The sequence below is a fragment of the Rattus rattus genome, chromosome 6, assembly GCF_011064425.1.
Source record: "Rattus rattus isolate New Zealand chromosome 6, Rrattus_CSIRO_v1, whole genome shotgun sequence".
NCBI classification, from domain to species: domain Eukaryota; kingdom Metazoa; phylum Chordata; class Mammalia; order Rodentia; family Muridae; genus Rattus; species Rattus rattus.
In genome coordinates this window covers 135,068,368-135,091,041 of record NC_046159.1, presented here as the reverse complement: position 1 = coordinate 135,091,041, position 22,674 = coordinate 135,068,368, and the positions used below count along the sequence as shown (strand labels likewise).

The 22,674-nt window shown below is 38.8% G+C and overlaps 1 protein-coding gene across 3 annotated transcripts in view; it reads left to right on the top strand.

Annotated features, from left to right (window-relative positions):
* Positions 1 to 22,674, top strand: part of Vps50 (VPS50 subunit of EARP/GARPII complex) — a 103,294-nt gene that overhangs the window by 23,906 nt on the left and 56,714 nt on the right. For 2 of the 3 annotated variants that reach the window (XM_032906980.1, XM_032906978.1), the window contains 5 exons: positions 332 to 367; positions 1,722 to 1,804; positions 9,032 to 9,074; positions 10,214 to 10,312; positions 13,118 to 13,258. In XM_032906980.1, the coding sequence (XP_032762871.1) occupies positions 332 to 367; positions 1,722 to 1,804; positions 9,032 to 9,074; positions 10,214 to 10,312; positions 13,118 to 13,258 (402 nt within the window). The remainder of the gene's footprint in view (positions 1 to 331; positions 368 to 1,721; positions 1,805 to 9,031; positions 9,075 to 10,213; positions 10,313 to 13,117; positions 13,259 to 22,674) is intronic. The other variant, XM_032906979.1, reaches the window with a different exon arrangement.

The window sequence follows — 22,674 nt, the reverse complement described above, 5'->3', positions numbered from 1 at the left end:
AACAAAAACCAGCCTGTCAAAGTTAGACAGGCCAAGCCAAGAGATAAATAGAAGAGCCTCAAGATAAGGCATAAGAATCAGAACCGATCATTTGCACATTCGTGAGTTCCATAAGATTACTAAACTGAACGTTGTAGTGTATAAGCACAAAGTGCCCGAGGCAGACACCTGTAGGCCCCTGTGCATAGGGGAGGAACAGGGAAGAGTACAGGAAAGGGAAACCACGTTCAAATTATATTGTATGAGAAAATTATGAAATTAAAAAGTAAATCTTAAAAATATAAGTCATTTTTGTAATTGAAACAGATTTGACTTTTTTTTTTTTTTCCAGCAAAGAACCGATGTACGCTTAAGTGAAATGCTGGAGGTCAGTGACCAAACTACATTTCTTGATGCTAAATTACTGCCAAGAAAAATCACAGAGGACAAACTTCTGCTCTGTGCTTTTCTTTGATATCCTCTATAAGGAGAATATTTAACAGGAAAGGTACTTGAGCCTTTTCTGTCAGCAAATATTTCATTCGGAAAATGAACTTTGATTGGGGAAACATTTCTTTTGTAGTGTTTGCATGCTGGCTTTAGGCTTTTGATTGTGTCCAAACAATCAAATTAAATTCCCAATTAAACATATGGAAGTAATTTGTGAAATTGGTAATATTTTCCTTATATTTGGTATCTCATATAGTAATTTGTTTCCTGAGCTAGCCATTTGCTTTCTTTGACATTTCTGTTATATAGTAGGTTTTCCTAAAGCATAATGATATATTAAATATTATAGGAAACATATACTTGATCTCTTTGGGGTAGGTGCTTTGCTGTTATCTTAGCATCCCTAGTGTTTGAATTATTTCTGTTGGATTTAAATGCAAGCATAAGGAAATATTTTTGAAGTTTTCTGTATAACCAGTGTTACTTCTGCACCAACTAATAAACTGAGTCTGAGACATCTATTGGAAAGACTTATTTGGAATTACATTACTATTTGGGTAACAACATGTTCTTAAGTTCCTGAGTTAGGTAGTTACTGAGACAGAATATCCAGGAAAAGAAACTGACAGAAGGAAGGTTCCCTCAGGGTTTCAAAGGTTTTGGTTCATGGCCACTGGGTCTGTGGGGTATAATAGCCTGTGACAGGACCAAACAGGAAACACCACTTCCCTCACCTCTTGGCGCCTCTTGGAAGAGGGAGTGGAGGAGCTGGCAGGGTGGGGGTTGGGGGTGGAGCTCGGTATATTCCTTCCTTGGGCATCCTTCTTGAAGGCTTCATTGCAGTCTGGTCACTAAGCCTCTGTCACATGTTCTTTTGGGAGACAGTTTTAAGCTATGCAGTTATCACTATTTATGCAGAGATGTTTATTGATTCTGTGGTGGTAAAACAGTTCAAACTCTACTGCACACAGGATGCAGACTTTTGGCACATTTTTTAGAAGCGTTACAAGAAGATACTATAACTGCTTAGAGAGAAGCTCTCTGGGAGTAGCTTCTGCTTCTCTAGTTCACTCTGGCAGGCTGGGAGCTAAGTATCATCGCACAGCTTTTCTCCACATAGGTTTTAGGTCTGAGGCTAGTTGCCTCTAAATTCGCCTGCTTTGTTACTTGTCAGTCATTAGTATTCTGATCATTGTTTAAGAGATACATTGTCAGCCTATCAGCAGCAGTGTGCTTCTATCAGGCTTTTTAAGGACTTGCTTTTAGTCTAATGGCTTTCCTTCTGTCTTAAGGAAGAGGACTATCCAGGAGCTATTCAGCTGTGCCTGGAATGTCAGAAGGCTGCCAGCACTTTTAAACACTACAGCTGTATAAGGTATGGCGGAATATACATTTTAACCTGATTCTATACTTTCTGATTGTTCAACATAACAATGTGAATAAGCATTGAGGCTTACTGTGAACTTCTTAATGTTTGTGTTCCTAAACGGCACTACAGTAAAATGACTACCAACTGTTGAGGAACGGAAGAGCACATGCTTTTCAATCCTGCCTCTTCATCCCTTGGGGATTGCTGCTCATTGTAGAAAGATTGAAGTATTATTGCAGCTTGTTTCACAGGTCCAGTTGTTTCAAGTGGTTCGTTTTCTGGAAAATTTAAATATTATTTCGGTTTATATAATAGTGGTGTTTGTGGTATTTAATGATTCTGTTTTATCTTTTGTTTAAACTAGATGCTTAAAAATATACAATACTAACCTGACTGTCATTATTGAAAAGCTTGACAAAAACATTTACACGTAACTAGATTATCTAAGTGAATACAGAATTACCTCCTGTATGTTGACTGTACTCAGGAGTTCCCTTTCTCCCTTTTCTCTCTACTCATTTTTAATATTTTCCTTTGCTGGGAAATAAACCCAGAACCTTGCGTAGATCCTTGTAAACTTCTGACATGTTCTGAGTTTCTGAAAAAACATTGAGCATCTGTTTAGTTCTTTATTCTGGTACTTTTGCATGGTGGTAATAAGTTGGTGGGAGTGAAATCATTGAGGTAGCTGTGCATTTTCTAAGTGGGGACAGTGGGGAGCCACACACAGTGCCGTCAGTACAAACCCTTCGGCAGCTCGAACTGGACGTACAAGGTCCATGCACTGGAAGTGCTGATTTCCCTCTCTTCCAGGATTCCATTGGCCTTTGGGAGTCTCCTATGAGACCTGAAGGAAAATGGAGGTAGGGGGTGAGGTAGGCCAAAATAAATGAGTCATGGATAAGAAATTCCTGCACCATGAGTGAAATCTTAGCTTTAGAAATGCCAGGAAAAATGAGGACTGAAAATATCTGTTGGCTTTAAGCAATAAAGAAGTTATGACCAACCATTTTGGGGTCAGATTTAGGGAGAGTTGGCTGAAGTGTAGGTATAAAATGGGGAACTTTTGTGAAAAACATGGAATTAAGAAAAGAAGGACTTGAATATTTGAAACTTGATGGAAAAGAGTAAGAACTGGAAAGTAAAATAAAACATAAAATGCCAAGAGTTTGCAAGGGTTGACTTTGCAAAGGTCACTGTCTATTACAGGAGGGAAGAATGAATATAGAATTTGGTAGCAGGAAATTGAGAAAGCTGCTTAACTGTTGAAACTATACTCCCCATTAATTAAAAGTTCTATTTTAGCTATGCTAAAGTAAATGTCTTATATAATAAAATATGGCTGTAAAATGTCTGAAAGTACATTTATCAGGAAGTTCTCCCAAGAACTTTTATATTAATGAATGTTTTGATACAAGGAGGAGATGTTATCAGACATGAGATTGAAAGTGATCTGAATGGCAGTATAAATTAAAATTGCTTTATTTTAGATGATACAGTGTATATAAAAAGCACCCATTGTTTGTATACATGAATGAGGGGCTTGTCTTTCTCTACAGATGGTTTGTCACAGGTACATTTGTGTGTCTCAGGAAAGCTGTGGTAGCATGAGCTTACCTTAGGATTCCTAAGAAAATTGGTGGATGGAGCTGGGTATATATCATGTGACTTACTTAAATGTGCAGCAGTGGCTGGGGCCAGGATTCCTCTCTGGCTTATAGTAGCAGTTTGCTTTGTCCTGCCTAGCTCTGCCACTTTCCCATTTCCTGTTGTCTCTTTATGGTACTCCTTGTTCCTGCTTGAGAAAAACATACATTTCTCTCTTTTAAAAAATCTACTCACATTTGAGGATGATTTATACTCTTATGTGTTAACAGTTATATATTTATGGAGTATAAAGTGATATGATTTTCCAAAACAGTATGGAATGATAAAAATCCAGCCAATTAGCCTATTGTGACCCCAAATACTTGATTTTCTATGATAAGCACATTTGAGTTTATTTTTGCAGCAATATTGAAGTCAACTGTTCCTAGTTACTTGCAGCATTTTTATGCAGTGGGTTTCTAAAGTGCAGAGCGTGCTCTGTTACTTATATCCTATGCTTTGTATCCTGTGATGATCCCGTGAATTCCCAGTTTTAACACCAGAGAATCAGTGAAAAACAATTGGACACTCTGCTAATCTTAGGAGTAGTATTTAATTTGCAATTGAATCTCCATATTGAAATTTTAAGTACTGTTTATTCTTTCATTCTAATGAGTACTAGAGAATCATTAATATTTTCTTTGTCTGTCTGTCTGTCTGCCTGTCTGCCTGCCTGCCTACCTGCCTACCTATCTTGAGACAGGGGTGACCTGGAACTTGGTGTGTATGTATATTGGCCTCAAACTCACTGAGATCTGAATACCTTTGCCTCCCTAGTGCTGGGATTGAAGTTGTGTGACACCTGCCCCCCACCTCCCAGTAGAAATGTCTTCAAGAGAACTACTTCATGATATAGAGCATTTCTGTATTCTGATTTTTTTTTTCTTTCAGTTACATTTATCATAACCGTGTATCTGCTTGGCTATGTCTTAATTTGGCCTCGGTTGGTTTCAGGTTCTAGTCGCCTGACTCCTTTATTTGAAATAAAAGGGGAGGTCTGGTTTGAGCATTAAGGTCATGTCTGCAAGGAGCTTAGGTAGGTTAGGGACAACTGGGCTAACTCTTAAGGTTCTGAAAGTAGGAAAATCAGAATTCACACATTTGCTTTTACATAAGGGAGTCTCTAGTTTAACACTCGCTGCTCCAAGTGATACTTGAGGCACTCAGTTGGTTACACAATGAAAAGTAACAAAGAGGAAGGTGCCTCTTCCGAACTTTGTGTCTTTGTTGAGATATACTGAAATATATCCTTAATAAAATAAACTGTAATACCAATTTTGTTCACTTTGACTGACAGAGAACCTCTGTAATGTTATTGGAAATTTCTTGAGTCGACTGACATGGAGTCATATAGTTGGAATTTACTGGGAATACAATTCAGAATGTGTTATGTTAAAATGTATCTGAATGAAGTTTTTATTTTTCACTTGAAATTTATCTAAATTAGTTTCAAGGAAAGTTATCCCAAAAGTCGTAACTACTTTATTACTTTTTATTTCATTGGAGAGAAACTTCTTGACAGACCCTAAAAGTGTTGTGTTATACGCTGGAAGTGTAAGTTGTCAGAACTACTTTGTTGAGCACTATACTTTTCCCATAATATAATGTTTAAAGTCTCCTTTATTTTTTTTCTCAGAGTATGATGTTGACAGTTTTATGAACTTAATTTACAGTAAATGTTTACAGCTTTTAGCTGTGGACATGTACATGCTAAGGACTTTGCTTCTTTGTTTTCCCAAACTTGCTAGAATTGAGAATCCATATAGTTTGAAGATGTTTGGCTATTTAGCATTCTTAGAAATGGACTCAAGCTTTGTGCTGATTGTGTTTGAAGTTAGGCAGAGGATTTGAGGACAGAGATGTGATTATAAGCAAAGCCACCTTGCTTGTTCTGCTTGGTCTGGTCATGTCAGCTTTAGAAGATCATGTACGTGTTTCGTGATATCTCGGGTTGTTGGCTTCATTTCACGGTATTTGGTCTTCTTCGAGGTCTGTGGGTAAACTCTTTCCCATGTGTAGATTGGAACCCCGTGGGGCAGGCTCTAAGGCAAGCATACTGTTGATTTTCATGGAATATGGATATTAAATATAATTTAGAATTCCATTTTTTCACATTTATTCTAAAAGTTTTAGAACTTGCTCAGACCAGTATATATAAAGATGTGGTGACTGAATAACAGGTATTTGGGAAACCTTAGAGCTGGAAGCAGTCTTTTGAGTTAGCCTACTTTATAGAGCAAAGTGATGCCCAGAGATCTTACAGAAATGGACTTGAAACACCAGACCAGGCAAAGTTCAGTACAGTGCTGTTATCTTTGTATTATATTGTCTTTGTATCATCAGATTTGTATAGAGGTTTTATTTTCCATCCTTACGACCAGTGTGTGTGTGTGTGTGTGTGTGTGTGTGTGTGTGTGTGTGTGTGTGTGTGCACTAGAGCAGTTACATAAAAGCACTTAATTAATTATTTATGGATACAGTATCTTTACACTTTCTCTGGTGATGCCCAGACTCAGCAGAAGCATTTAGTTCATTCTGTTGAGTTTACAGATAGCTTTTCAAAGCTTTTAGCCTTCCATCTTAGAATTAGTGATTTTTTTTTACCACAATGCGGCTTTTATTTATCAAAATGTTTATGGGTAATTCTTTTGAATATACTGATTAATGTTACTAAAATGGCTTGAACTTAACGTTTCTAACCGATACCTAAGGGTTTCTTTAAAAGCTGCACATCTAATGCCTGCGCCTTTATCACTAATTTCTCTCTGTGTGTATTTAATTAGTAGGCAATTGTGGTCAAACTGCAGTTGTAGAGTTTGAGAGCCTTTTTAATAAAATGAAATTGATTTCTAGATTTTATGTTTATAGCGTTTGACATGTTATTTACATAACCATTCTCACAGAAAAAGAATGATGTAAGTATAAATAATAACTGCCATAAAAGCAGCCAGATTTACAATTTTATAAATAAACAACCATTTCTATAGTGATTGAATGGGTGTGAATGCAATTGGAAATACTTCTTTGTCCTCTAGAGTGAAAATGTTCCCGAAAAGAAAGGGATTGCCAGTTCTAAAGTGCCATTATATTGCCATTCTTCCCTCTCTCCAGCTCAGCTCAGGCGGACTTTGCAACCTCACTGGGTGCAGGAGGGTATCTAGGTTCAGCTGTGTTTATCTTTTGGTTACTGAAGCACTTGCAGGGTCTAATAGGACAGCTTTTCTTCTCCTTTATCTTTATAGCTCAAGTTATTAAAGTAGAAATGCAGGCTAACTAATGATTTTTCTTTACACTGCAGATTGGATCGTAGATATGTTTTTGGCTCCCTAAGTCAGGTAGTGAATTTGGTCCTGGGCAGTGACTGAGAAATAGCGATTGCCTCCTGGAGGCTTTCCCCTGGGAACACAGTCACAGATACCCATGAAGGGGACCAAGAAGTGAGTGGAAGATGTCACCTCCTAGAGAAGGTGACCTTGGAGACTGGAAAGCTAGGTGGATGTTTGACAGAAGAGTTGTTCAGCTGTGAACACAGAGCAGGGATAGTAGTGTGGAAGTCTGGGGTTTCCTTAGAGTCTTGCGTGCTGTCCGTATGGATAAAGGGTAGGCTTTGGAAACTGGATGAGAAGCCGAGGGTCTCACACTCCATGCTAACTTTCTCTTTGTCCTTGTTTGGGAAGCTGCCAAAGTGTTTATTGACTATGGGGCAGTAATATGATTTTGCTTTAGCTTTAGGTGCGGCAAACATTGCTCTGTTGAGAACCAGCCAGGCAACAAAATCACGAGAGTGTAGATAGAAGCCCTCAGAGGCTAGGACAGGCAGCCCATGAGCCTGAGGATAACATGTCACAAGTATTCCTCTAACCCATTCCTGTGGATTCTGCTGTATACTGTGTGTTGGTTCTGGCTAGAGATCTGATTATTTCCAAGCTATCAACCTGGAAATGCTGGTGGACAAAGGATTTAGTTTTGCTCACTGTCAGTTTTTCTAGAGACTGTAGCTGCCAGTGTCTGACTTCAGGCTAAGGTATGCGTATGGCAGCATTATATGCTTTCAAAAAGCAAGGTTTGTGCTGTAAGCTTGAACATTGATCCTTTGACCATCACACACATCATGCTACTGTTTTTCCTTTCTGGTAAATTGCTTTGTACCTGTATGGCTGTCTGTGTGTCCATCTCCCTGTACTGTTACCTCCTTAGCGCTCAGTAAGAGGCTCAGCTAGGAGCCATTACAAGGAGCCCGTCGAGGTGTATAGCATGAGGGTAGGATTGTCAAGGGTGCCTATGACAACGAATAGTCCTCCTTATTTAAAAAAATTATGAAAATTCCTCCCAGAGACTAATGACCTCAGAAATAAACTTTTTTTTCTGTGCTCGTATCCTTTTCTTCCCTTAAATGTGCTTTGATCTTACGAATGATGAATTGTATATTGTAATCCTCCCTGTTTGCATGGGCTACCAGGAACTTGAGAGTCAACTTTATTATCAGCAGGCGACATTGAAAATCAAGATTTCAATGCATTGAACTAAGTCTTTTACTTCTTTTTATTATTAAAAGATTTGTCAGTGTTTTTTGAGATTGAATTTATTTTGTGAGTGGATTTATTTTATTAGAGTTCGGAGACCTCTTTTGGTAATATATAATTTTAATAATGTCAGCTTTATGGTTTTTGACTGTTAAAAATAGGCCCAAGAATTGTATATACACTTTGGTTAGATGTTTGTACCACACTGGAACTGCTAAGCTAGAGTGTGGACCGCAGTAGCCTTTAAAGATTTCCTAAGAGTTGTTGAGATGTCCCCTGTGTCATGCAAATGCTAGAGTATTCCTTTTGTTCCACATCCAGCAAGAGTTTAAAGATGCAATCTTTAATTATTTAAAAATATCTTTTGGCCATTCTGCTTGTTGGTTTTGCTGTTTTTCATAGAAGCTTTTTCAGAATAACTACTATACTCAAATACCACTTTTTTTAAAAAATACTTTTTGTTGTTGTTTATTGGCAGTTGAATAGTCTCTGCCAAGTGTCTGTTGGCGCCATTTGCCCCCACGTTCACTTCACTCTGTGTCCTTCTGTCAGCCACACTGTCTTACCGCTGTATCTTGGCAGTCAGGCCTTGCTAACCTTGTTCTCTGTGATTTAAGTTGCCACAGAGATTTCAGGAACTGATTATCCGATTCTCCAAGTAATGCTTTTGATTAAAGTTTGGTTATTGTAGATCAGTTGATGAACATAATTGCTAGAAAGTTTGATCTGTTAGCATGACGTGCTCTTTCGTGTATTTAAGCTCAATTTATTTCAGCTCAGCATTGTATTGCATAACTTTTGTTGATATTTGCTCTCCTTAAATTGTATTTTTAAGATGTTATTTTCTATTTCCTTTATTCCTGTGCTGTAGAAATTAACTTTGTGACATTTTACTTTTTAACTTAATTTTAAAATGTGCCATGAACTTTTAATTCTTAATTCTCTGTAGATTCTTATTATTTCTTTTTCTTTTTAACATCAGTGCCATACTGTGGGTACTGGTTTTCTGTTTATTCATCAACGGTATTTAGCACTAAACACCTCTAACTGTTTTATTTGGTAGTGAGCTGAATTCAAAACTGCAGGATACTTTGGAGCAAATTGAGGTAGGAGTTTTATTATAAATTGGATAGCATTTTCCTTTTGGAGGCTTTTAGCTAGTGTAGACACAACATTATTTTCTGTGTTTGTTTTATTTCCCTTGTCTCTTGTGTTTCATTTGAAATATCTATGAAATTAAGTCAGATTTAATCTACTTGTAAACTAAATAATACTTCTAGAATTAGGGGGACTTTAAAGCAGAATTTGAAGATATCACTTTTTCTAGAAATAGTAACTCTCAAAATGGGAAATGGCTGTGTTGTCATGTTGTACAATGTAAATACTTTCCACATACTTTATTTAATAAATTACTTCTCTTTTTGGCCCTGTGAATTGATTTCATTGTGTTTATTAATCGACAAAACCCTCATAAACTCCAAAAACAGATTGGAAGTGTAGAGGTGGGAGGAGAAGGGTTCCTCGCCGAGCTTTCTTACAGTTCTACCCATGTCAGAGGCCGTCTGCCTACTGCAGCCTTTACAGTGCAGGGAGCTCCGTTAACAAAGCAGTATGAGCTCCTGGATTCCCTCTCCACCTCTTGCTTTCCAGATCAGGATACTGTAATTGTAAAAGGTAAACTATCAAATGACCTTTTGTGAAAGAAGTCTGGTCAGAAATATTATTTGGTAATTATAAAAATGTCTTTTTATTTGCTAACCAAAAGCAACTGACTTGAATTCTGTAAGAAAACATTGCTCTGAATATTTTTAATGAGGGCCTTTTTGAAAATTCAATATTATTCATTCTTAATAAAAACAAAAATAGTATTCTGTGCATATAGAAAATCATTATTTAAAAATGAAATCGTTGAAATAGAAACCCAATAAGAAGTGCATTTACGATGGAAAAGCTTAACCGGGGTGTGCATTTTTCAAAGTCAGTGCTGGGTTGAGAATGCTTATTTTGCTTCTTCTGAAATACTAAGCATAGGTTTCAAGGTAAATAAATTGCTCATAATGCTAATGATTTATTATTTATATAAAACTTAATTATAACAGCTAATTGTAAATTATACATGGTTTCTACTAATCCAGTAAAATGGTAAATAGTTATTAATTATAAATGGAGGGAGGGTAGTCTTAATATTTTCTTTATATTGCTGTGAAAAAAGGTTCTCTCATGAGCTCTTCTGTTGATTACATAGGAACAGTTGGATGTAGCTCTTTCCAAGATCTGCAAGAATTTTGACGTTAACCATTACACCAAGGTTCAGCAAGCTTATCGGCTTCTTGGAAAAACACAGGTTAGTTCTGAGCAGATGTCACTCAGGAACCTTTATGATTGAGTCTGATTGTTACCAATATGATATCCTTACAAAATTTCACCTAACAAAGTACATTTTAATGCCGAATAAATAACGGTAACATCTTACTAATAGAGTCTCAGAGTGTTAATTTGACAGAAACATCCTAAAACTTTGTTTTAAACAATATTTGCCAGTTTTGCTATTTTCCCTACTTATGCAGGATTTAAGAAAAGTATATTTTACTTGAGAGGATGAGGCAGGAATATTGCAAGTTCAAGGCCATAGCAAGAACCTGTTTTCAAACAAACAAGTAAGCAAAAACCCACAAAGGGAGGAATGGAAGTACAGCTGATTAGAGTCAGTGGGAGAGTGCATGAGCATCTGTGCTTTAAGTTGTTCCTGTGAGGTAGATCTTAATAAGATCCTAGACAGGCTAGCCTGACTCCTTCAATGACATATAAACTATTTCTTAATGAGTACATTTAACCTAACAGGTTTCTCTAGTACTGTAGCTTGTCATCTAATGTGTGCACACTCATTATGCACAGTCTTCTGTGAAAAACATGAAACTGTGTAGTGTCAGGAGTCATCACACAAACCATACGAACTCTGATCTCAGTTAGGCAGGAGTATTTTATTGAACATACCCTCTAAGACCGATCGATCCAGATCACAAAAAAGGACTCGGGACCCTAATTGTGGTACCAATCTGTTGTTAGGGTGAGTTTTTTTTATAGGAAAACCAAGTTCAGAAGTTGAGAAAGTAAGGGTGGAGGCAGTACCATGTGTTTGGCTAACTCGACAAAGTACTATCAACTGACAGTTAAGCTGATTGGTCCTGTGTGAGGGTACGAGGGGAGGTGGATGGGAGTTAGATGGGTGGGAATTTCAGAGTATTGAGATAACAGGGCATAAGCAATAATACAACCATAGTGTTAGGACCTTTTAGAAGAATTTTTCTTATGTTAGCTATGGATAATTACACTTCTGAGAAGCAGAGTCTGAGAACCTGAACTTGAATCCAAAATGGCTACTGTTATATTAAAGGGAGAAGGCCTCAATAGAAACAAGGGAAATGGTGTGAAACTTAATTGTATCTTCCGTATCTAGAATTATGCATTTAATCACTCAGTCTTTACACGTGATAGACACAAGTTTTTATCTTTTTCTCTTTTTTAAATGATGTCTTCTTTTGGAAGGAAATTCAAGACTACTCCAAATGTTTTGAATTTTGTTTAGTATCTAAAAACTGATTTTTTTGTATTTTCTTAATTTTCATAAAGACTTCATATTTCTGAGTGACATTCGTAAAGACCTTTAGAACTAAGATTATGACTTTACGTTTTCTCCATAAGGCTGTTGGGTATTAAATATACATGGTACCTTCTTTTTTTTTTTTTTTTTTTTTTTACATGGTACCTTCTTACTGTACTACTCCAGGTCCCAGAGTGTAACTTGTCATTTGTATCCTGTTGTGGTGAGGGAAACCACTGTAGTCAATGTTCTATTGCAATGTACTCTGACCAGGGCAACACTTACAAAAGAAAACATTTAGAGAGCCTGCTTATTAGTCTTATTATCGTGGTGGGGATCCCGACACCACTGAGGCAGTCATGGTGCTAAGAGCATTACATCCATAGATAACAAGCAGAAAGAGATATGGATCTATCCCCAACTCCACCCCTGCCCCCAATGGATCATGGGCCCATTTGGTCCACAAGGGCAGCGGGAGCAGAGACATGGAACAAGGGTTTCAGAAACATGTGAGTATGTACTGCGAATAACCACATCCATTGGGACCAGCTCTCAGGAAGCAGGTCAGCTTTGTTTAGGTGATTTAAGGCTTACAATGTTTTGGAGGATTGAGGGTAGCACATCCAGGATGGGCAGAGGTCATTGGTTGGGAGCTTAGGGTACCTGAAATACATCATTAGCATAGGGAAGCATTCCAGGAAACTCAGATGCTGGCTAAGCAGGCTTTATCAGGACAAAGGAAATTGATCCTAAAATCTAACTGAGGCTACATGACATTCCTCCAGTATAGGTATGTGTTAGAGCTTAGAATTCCTCAGACAAGGTCACTAGTAAATGGAGTCTTCCATATTGCACTGAGCCTATAGGCTATCTGGTCATGGTGGACTTCACCCTTAATTAGAATTTTCCCATAAGATACGGAGCCTATGCCTGAGTTGGTCTTTTGAAACCTCAAGCTTACTCTAGTGACACACTTCCTCCAACAAGACCACACCTACTAATCAGTCTAATCCTTTCAAACAGTTCTAGTCCCTGGTGAGCAAGCGTTGAAACACAGAAGCCTGTGGGAGCCATTTTTGTTCAAACCACCACAGATGCACATGTTATGGTTGTAAGCGAAGATGCTGTCAGGCGGAATAGGAAGTGCTACAAAGAGCTCTGCCTGGAGAAACCAAAAAAGAGTGGTGGGAAATACTGATTTAAATAGTCTAGTCAGGAAAGGCTCCCCATTGAGGAATCTCCTGAGTAATGTAAGAGACGGCCTGTGGTGGACAGTTATGTGTGAGACAGTTAAGATCAAGCGAACGAGAATGCCAGTTACAATGAGAGCAGCAGCACGGCTTCCCAGTGCACACTCAGCCTGAGTGGTGTGACGCCACGGTGACAGGAAAGCTGATCTGCAAACAGCGTGCACCACACTTAATTCTAAGATGGTAGTGAGCTCCTGCTACTGCTATAGTTGATACGGTTTTGCTTCTCTGTTTTGTCAAGTCTTTTGATGTGTATTTAAGACTCCGAACTTACATTATTATTATTTTTCTTTCCCAGACTGCAATGGATCAGCTTCATATGCACTTCACTCAAGCCATTCACAACACCGTGTTTCAAGTTGTGCTTGGCTATGTGGAGCTGTGTGCAGGAAACACAGATACAAAGTTCCAGAAGCTTCAGTATAAAGATCTCTGTACGGTATGTATTAGTTTCTTTACTCTTCTCTCCCTTAGGTTTTAAACCAATAATTCCCTGATTCTTTGCACCTGTTGTCTGAAGATGCCATTAAAATAAAAGCAAACATAGAAAACAGGTGAGGAGTGGACATATTTAGGGTGTACTTTAGCAGGAAGCATGGCTGATGGAACCTCAGAGTGTGTCTGCAGAGGAAACGTAGCATCTATTTGCTACTCATTGTTTTTTGTTTTTTTTTTTTTTTTCATTTTTTGGCTTGTTTATTTTTCAGATATCTTACCCTATATAGTCCAGAGTGGCCTTGATCTTGGGATTGCCTCCCTTAGTCTCCCAAGTTTCAGATGCTGCCATCTTAACTTGCTTGGTACCTGTTAACCATCAGTGGCCTTGTAGATGCCATTGGCCAAAAGCTCAGGGTGGGCAGGGCTGTAGTTACGCAGTTGGAAGTCATCTGTTTGCAGTTAGAGCCAGGAGCCCAGATAAGGAGACTGGGAAAGGGGAAGGGGGATGGAAATGATAAACCGTTGGCTCTGTGGAAGAGGATGGAGGATGAAAAAAGCAGCTGGTGGGGTAGAACAGCCAGGAGAGGCTGGAGACCCAGCAGTGTAAAGGAAAGATGTGGAGTAGTGAATGGTACCAGAGGCTGAATGCGGGAAACTGCACAGGCCCAGTGACTGCAGCCTGGAGACCATCGCTTTCTGTGCTCTCCTTGGTCTCACTGACCTTGTGAGTCTTCGGACATCTGGTGAGGGAACCATTAGCACTTCCAGAAACGACACAGCTACTTTAAAAGATTATTTCCAGGAATTATTGCTATTGAAAAGTTGCTAATCTTAGTTCTTCAACAAGTTTCTGAAGGAAACAGGATGTACGGGAGCACTCGTGCACATGCACACACACGATGTAAGGGTCTGTGATTCCCAGTGACACCCCAGGCTCAGACAGCATGTAAAGGCAAAGAGTGCTCTATTCTGCAGAAGTCCAGCACGCTGGGGTCGCCCATTACCAAGATAGGGAGACAACCAAGTGAGCTCGCAGGCCTGATTTAAAGTGCATTAGTGGAATTCCAGGGTAGGTGACTTTATCTTGCTCCATGGCTAGGGACATTCATTCCAGAACCAGCGTGTGGGGCTGGAAACTGTTGCTGACCCACTGTCCTGGCTTCAGCCCCGGTCGTGGGCAGCTTCTGATGGCAGAACAGTTTCTGACTGAAGCCTGGGGTTTGTTCTAGTTACTGACTTGCCTGGGCTTGCCCGGTTCTTAGGCCTAGTCTTCTGAACTGCCAATTTGAAGCCTGCATGGAGTCAGCCTATCTCACTATCTCAACACACACTCACACATAGACACGTCTTTTGGGATCTAGAGAAATTTTCTTACTTTTGAACTATTACAAATATTCTAAGGGTCATACTATGTATATTTGCTATGTCAGGGAGTTAATGTGATTGAAATGTCTTTTAAAAATAATTTTATAGGGGCTGGGGATTTAGCTCAGTGGTAGAGCGCTTACCTAGGAAGCGCAAGGCCCTGGTTCGGTCCCCAGCTCCGAAAAAAGAACCAAAAAAAAAAAAAAAAAAAAATTTTATAAAATAGGACTTTTACCCATGTCAGTTATTAACTTTTAATCTAATATAGTTATATAATTATACATTTGTCCATTGGTAAATACAGCTGTCAATTGATGTTTCTGAATCATTTATTTTCTTAATCATCTATATTTTATTACCATAATAGTTGCCTGTGCTTCTGGTTTTGTTAGTGTGACTATAATTGTCAGATGGTTTTAAGTAATATAGCAGGTGATTACAAGTTTGTAATTTTGGTGAAATATAATTCCTACTAATTCAAAAAAGCAGATTAAACAAATAAAGGCCCAGTCTCTTTATAATGGTTAGCTCTAGTGTTTATATCTGTTTGTGCATATTGTTTTCGTAGGCTTTTTAAAGTCCAGGCTTTATGAGCGGGTCCTCTACATTCAAACTCTTAGTTCGGCAATTAAGATTGAGTTATATGTGCTTTGATCAGTGAAAAGCTGCTCAGTGTTTCTTACCGTGCTTATTCTGTATTGTTTTCACTTAAACAGTGATGATACAGAAATATTTTGTAATAGCTATATTTTTTTAATTATAAGATAACCAATAACTTATCATTGTGGATTGCCCCTTGAGCAAATGCTTTTTAAAGTTACCCCTAAAAGATTTCTGGTACCTTGTTACAAAAGTAGTCATCTATATGTGGTAGTAGTTGAACTGTATATAATCCAGTTATGGGAACCATTGGTCTGCTAATATTCTAGAGCTGTCATAGAAAGCACACATACATGTAAAATACTGCCCAGTATGATGAAGTAATACAGCTTTCAGAGGAGTACAGTGTTATTGACTGCCTGTGGCAATTCTAGGCTAGCTTGTAGCCCCAGGTGGTTGCAGAACTGCTTTAATTCTTTACCAAAATGGGTGCCAAAAAATCAATGGCCTGTGTGGTGTGCACCACAGTCTTCAGCTGTCATCTTTAAGTCCCCCTCCCTCACTTCACTGACGCTCAGCACAGGTAGGCGGGGATGAGCAGCGCAGTGCTTGAGAATGTATGTTGGGTCCACTGTACACACTGTGCTCTTGGTGATTAAGATTTGGGGGTGGAGAAAGGACTTCAGTTCAGTTTGTTGATTAGTTTATCAGAATAATACCATGTACTGACTTTGTTCTGTAAAAGACGGTGGTTACCTCAAGGAAGTGAGAGTAGAAGGCCTTTGACGTTCACTAAGGGAACTGATGAAAGAAAACATAAGCACATTTTCCTCATGGGAACAAGTAGGGTGCTCATTGGCATCACTCAGGCAAGGGGGTAATTCATGAAGGAGTCCGGTCGTAGGACATGAGCTTTATGTGGTGGTGGGAGTCATCTGTCTCTTATTAAAAGTATTTGAAAATATTAAAAATTAAGATGATTGAATGGCACAAAGTAATCGGGAGGTAAACGTTCTCTGAGCAGGGAAGGGTGCTTCCTTTAATTGGGAATAGCCTGGGAATAAAAGGAGACAGTGTCAGCCTGCTTTCTTCTTGGTACTCTACTGAACATCCGTCCGGGTGAGCAGGATTGAAGTGGAGCTGGTTTTTTTTTTTTTTAAACTCCACCTTTTATAAAGGAATCGGATAAAATTATATCCTATTTTCATCAACTGATAAACAGTGTCTCTTGGTTCTTAAGCCCAGCAGAGAAAACAAAACCTCCATTTTCCTTTACTATTTCTGTGGTTCCGGAGGTCGGCATACAACTCTCAGCAGAAACAAAATAATTTACGGGAAGAAAACCACTTGAAGTCTGAGAACTGCTGCTGTTAATTCATTAGCGTTCTTATATTTAAACTAAATGTTTAAATGGTTACGGTCATTCAGATGCCATATCGCACTCTACCATTTGTAATGTTGTATTGTAATTTGTATTATTGCCTGTTTTACGGTGCTAGTGCATACCTGTTTGATTACAGGCACCAGCAGCAGCTACAAACGCCTGACACTGTGCTCAGGAGGCAGCGTCTGTGCCACAGCTGTTCCTTAGGAGTACATTTTTGCATTTTTTTTTTGCTTGTATTTCTGTTTAGCACTGATGATCAAGTGCCCGGTAGTTGAGAATGGCAGCTTTCTCCATAAGCCGTTTGTGTTTTTAAGTCAGGAGTCTAATCAGATGCTAGGAATATTTGTCATCCCCTGGTGCCCTTCAGGAGTCTTGGCCAAGGAAGTGACAAGCATGGGCTCCAAGCCCAGCCCTGTCCCATCCAGTTCTGTTCTTTTTTCTGCTGCTGCCGAGGTATTTGGTGGTTACAAAGTACATAAGATATTAACATTGCATACAGCATGGCACATGCAGTAATCAGTAGAGATTTACGGCAGAGGGAATGTCTCTTAAGCACTTTTCCACTTAGAGACAGAGTTCAGTCCCCGTGTAGATGCTCTCAGCTCACTCAGCCTAGTGTTGTTTTGACCATGACTGCCCAAGCTGCAGCATTTTCCCAGTGGTGATAATGACCGTGTGTGTGTGTGTGTGTGTGTGTGTGTGTGTGTGTGTGTGTGTGTGTGTGTGTACGTACACACACAGGCACTGTGGAATTTGGATCTTGGTAAGATTCCAGAGCATCTGTTCTCTGTATGTTTATTAGAATGTGAGTAGAGTACTAATTCTAAATATGAAACAACAAAACTGCATAGGACCCTCTAGGAATTCGGTTTTTTTTTTTTATAGTTCATAGAGTTTCCTTATGAGTTCAGTTGTATAATAAAAGACTGTCAGTCTGATATTCATCACTTTTCACTGAAGCAACTTTGAAACGATATTCTTCCACTGTATACTTCAAGTTCAGAATTTACACTAGACGTTGAGCATCGACCGGACTAACTAATCAAGACTGACATGTAGCCGCTTGAGAAGTCGGTGTCTTCACTTGAATGCTGATCAGATAGGCTCTCGGCAGTGGTTGGTAGTAGAGAAGGAAGGTCCTAGGCTTTCTCTGAACTGACTGTGGTGAGGTGGGAGGTCAGATCTGTGGAGTTTAAGCCTCAGTGAAGATTAGACTGGGAGCCTTCCTGGCTCAGATTGTGTCCACGTCTTCACTGTGCGAGCCAGGTCTGCAGATCCAGTTCTTGCAATGGAGAGCTTTGCTCTCTGTGCTCATCCCAGTTAGGAGAATTGAATGTCTTTCCTATAGATGTGGGATTTGTTTCCCCTTGAACATGATTTTATTTAAACTCTTCCTTTTCTGTACTAAACTTGTTTCTCAGAGACTGTATTCTCTCTTTCCCCCTCTCCCACCTGCCCTGAAGTCCCCAAGTGTTGAATACAGCTGTAGACCGTGGAGAGGTGCTGGGAATCACCCTTCTGTCTCCCATCCTTAAAGGCACTTCAGGAAGAGGTGACTGACTGTAGCATTTCCTAAATCGAATTGTTCCCAATGAATTGCACGTTTCCATCTGTGAATGTAGAAACGGAACTGCGATGCCCAGCCTGAGCACCAGCCAAGCTTTTCTGCTAGGTGTTTAGTAATTGATGATTGACTTAAGCAAGTGATGACATAGGTCTGGGTACCTCTGTCTCTTTTATGGGACGTGAAACTCCCAGCCCCTCAGCTGGGGACGGAAATCCATGCATCTCTCCCCTCCCCACCCCTCCTCTCCCCATCCCTGCAGAATTATTGACTGGTTTGGTCATGAATTTCGTAGTGAAGCAGGGGACCATGTAGTCCCAGCCAGACTTGAACTTGTAACACACCTACCTTACATGGCTAGGAAGAGTTGTTTCTTGAGTACAGATGCTAATTGCTTGAATGGTATAGTGGAAATGCTCAATTTTAATGCAAAATGACTCAACAGCATAGGTTGCAAGTACAGAGGTTAATATGCCATAATTTATATACATTGAAAATACCCTTTAAAAATTACATTTATGGGGTTGGGGATTTAGCTCAGCGGTAGAGCACTTGCCTAGCGAGCGCAAGGCCCTGGGTTCGGTCCTCAGCTCTGGAAAAAAGAAAAAGGAAGAAAAAGAAAAAAAAGAAAAAAAAAGAAAAAAAATACATTTATTTAGTAAAATGGTCTCTAAAGTTTATATTTTAAATATAAACAGATGAGAATTATCTTACTATCTGGTGTTAAATTTATTATTCTCATATGCTTGTACACATTGATGTACTGGGTTATAATAAAATTTGAGTTCTTTTGACAGACTTTTAGACAAGATCATTGATTCAGCTAGAGCTTTGAATCATTTATGCTTGAATCAGTGGTTAACAGGTTTGCTGTAATTTCAGTTGTTTTTGAAAAAAATGACAAACATTAATATATCTTGCTTGATACATCTGTAAAATACAGTAAGCCTCTAGGTGATAGCACAGGAGAGGATCTTCAAGAGAGCATGGGAGGGAGCCCCAAGAGAGAGCTTGGGGGGAGCCCTAAAGGAGAGCAGAGGGGAGGAGTCTCTTCTCCTTCCATTGTATAGAGTAAAAAGTAGTAGAATTAAGTTTTAATTTTATGAGTTGATAAACTATGACGTTTGAGTGTATCAGTTATTTTTATAGTCCTAATATTTCTCTCAGAAAAAAGTATTCCTAATACTATCTTTCTCTTATCTTCTAGGCAAAATGCTGGAATATAGCTAGATGAAATGTATTTGCATAATATAAATATAAGTTAAGTACTGTTGAATTTGTGAAGTTTATTGTTCTAAATTAGCCTCAGAGGAGCTCCTGTATTGAGTAAAGAATCCTGAAGTGCAGCCTGGGACTTTTGAGTTTTGTTTTACTTGGCTATGTATTTTTAATCATTCCTGATTTTGTTCTTTTTTTAATGTATATTTGGTAAGAAATGAGTCAGGTATAATGATGTGCTAAAATAAACTAAGAAAAATAATTAAAATTGGCTCATTGTAAGCTAGCACTTATAAAAATAAGCTTTTGAAATTATTTTACATAACTGCATGCTATTCTTTTATGTATGTGAATGATAGCTTCTTCTGCACATTCCTGTGGTGCTTGGGTTTATGTAGGCTCCAGTGGTTTTTAGTACACATTCTGTTATGGCGCATCATCAGGGTACATTTCTAGAGGTGAGATGGCATGATTGAAGTTGCTGTTTTGTTAGGTGATTCCTCTTTCTCTGTGAGATTATATACCATTTCGGGTTCCTTTCAGCAGTGCTGTGGGAATCATGTTTGCCATGGCTTACTCTGACTAGATTAGATAAGCTGAGCATAGTCTCTCATATCATAATTTCTGTTTCTCTTTGTGAAGCAATTATTTTGTGTTTGCAGGCCACCCCACAAACCAGACTGTTGTTGTGATTCTTCTCTTTACTGAAAGAGACATCCCACTGTACTGCCTAGGCTGACCTTGAACTCATAGGTTCATTCCCCTGCCTCAGCTTTCCAAATAGTTAGAACTTCAGGCATATACTGACACATCCAGCTTTTCACTCTAGAATTCCATCTAGACATGGAATGTTAATTCTTTATATATGTATGTGTGAATTTTCTCAGCTATATCATTTGCATTTTGACTTGTTTATGGTCCTATAAATTCTGCTTTTTCATGTACAAATTTATCAGCTTTTAGTTTGGATGCCTCTCAATGTTGAGTTGTACATAAGGGAGCCTTGTATCAACATTAGAAAGGAAATGCTTCCTATTTTCTCTTACTGCTGTATAGTTACAGTTTTTGTTTAGCTTTCTGACTATTCTTTTCATAGTGTATGGAGTGGGTCTAATTCTTACTTTTCTACTGACTGTCAGGTTGCTGACCATTGGAAACAACAATGTACTGATGTAAGGAGCCCCTCCCGCTTCGCTAGGTTTTCGTGAGAGACTGGGGTTTTTTAATTGGTTCCATAATAAGACTGAATCGACTTAAGTAATATGTCCATAACTGAAACACCCTCATCAAGAGTACCTTGACTTCCAGTTAGCTCAAATCTTCTACACTTTTTATAGTGTCTCATAAGTTTTCCTTGTGGAGTCTTTGAACATATACTGCAAAGATTATTTCTAAAATTTTTTATCTCTTTATTGTAAATGCTTTAAATGATTGTTACTGACATGAGTCTTATTCTTTTTTATAACCCTTATCATTGCTGGGTTATTACTGAGTTAGTTTTACAGATCTGTAGGAATTTTCAGTTACTATGTCAGTTAATAGATTCAAGTAGGTTTTTGTTTGTGTGGCCCCTAGTGGTTTAATCTGATCGTTTTGACCACTATTTCCCAAAACTGTTTAATAGTGGAGGCCAGTCTTAATATAGTCATGAGTCGTTAGTTAGAAATGGCTCTTGGATGAATAACAATCAGTTTTTCTATCTTGGTATCTGGGAGGCTGTCATTTGGTTTTGCCTTCTTAGACCTATTAAGAGGGAAAGCATTATTAATTTGTTTTGTAATATTAAACCAGTAAAATATCTTGTTCTAGGCCTTACATGGGCACTCTGGTTCCAGAAGTTAGCTCTTCTCTTTTGTGGTTCAGCTTGAGGAATTTGACATGCTCAACACAAAAGTGTGCCAAGACATCCTGGTTGGCGTTTTGGGAGGAGTGAAGTCGTTCTGGGAAGAAAAGGTCTGTTTGAGAGTGAGGGCTACTGACATGTGAGCACTCCAGGCAGCGGTCTGGAAAGGTCCCCAGGCAGCAGGCTGAGTCGCAAGCAGCCCTACTAGGCCATTGGTAGGTGAGCTTAGTGAGCAGCCCCATAAAGGCTGTGGGCTGGTGAGCATACTGAGTAGCGGCCTGATGTGTCTGTCTGTTTGCTCTGCTAGCACTCCTCCCTGGGAGCACTACCCACCCAGTGCCTGAGCCAGCTGTGTGTTCATCAGCAGAGTCCTCGCTGGTCACAAATGTAAAGGAGCTAGAAAACCTAACAATGTGACAGATGCTGCCATATGACAGAGGGGAAGCTTGAAAGGTAGACTAGGAAGAAAAATACAGAAGGCCTCTTCTTAGAGATGTAAGATAGATGGGCGGCAGAGACCTTTGTAGGTCCCTTAGAGCTTTACAGTGTTCCAGAATTTTTGTTTGTAATATCTTGCTTTAAAATGTTTTACTTTACTGGAATATCTGAGTTCTGCAGTATCTGCAGAATTTGGAGATCTGGCAAAGTGTTAACTCGTTTTACACAGATTGAGTTGTAAATCCAGCCACCATTTTGTTAGTCGTGACTCTGGTCCAAAGCTAAATATAAAGCCATGTCTGCATAGTTAGACGTGCATTTCAAAAAGAGTATGTATTTGGATGTTTAGTGGTCTGGTTGGTGGTGTAAACTTGGGAGTGTAGGACCAAAAAGAAGCAGAATCAAGTCTCATTCAGTAGCCAGCTTTATTCAGAGCAGCAGACGAGGGCTCAGAAGGGTAACATTAGCAAGATATTCAATCATAAGGACGAACCTCCCATTGCAAAAACACATTTTTGCATATGAAAAACAATAGCTGAATAAACTTAATTCCTTTCCTCCTCGAGGTGCACAGAAAACACACTGTGTTATGGGGGGACAGTGACTAGGAGACTCTCATCTTGTTTACTCGGAGTTTTCTTATAAGGTCTCAGAGTTCCCCTTGCACAATTCCATTCTTGGACTGTGTTCCAACATTTGTGAAAGCTAAAAGTACTAGTTAGAATACTTACCTGTTACGTAATTTCTTGGATCCTTTGGTTCAGGGACTACAGTTGATTCACACTACACAGAATGTTGGTACTGATGAGTAATAAAATGCTATATTGAAATGGAAATCACTTGAAATGTTTTCTTGTTGTTGATATTCTCATGTTATTCTAGTAGAAGAAATTCTTAACTTGTATTTTTTACCTGTATTTGGTTTGATGAACAGTAGAACTTTTTATTTTGATTAGCTCTATTTAGGAAAATATAATCTTGGGAATTGACTCCTTTTCTTTA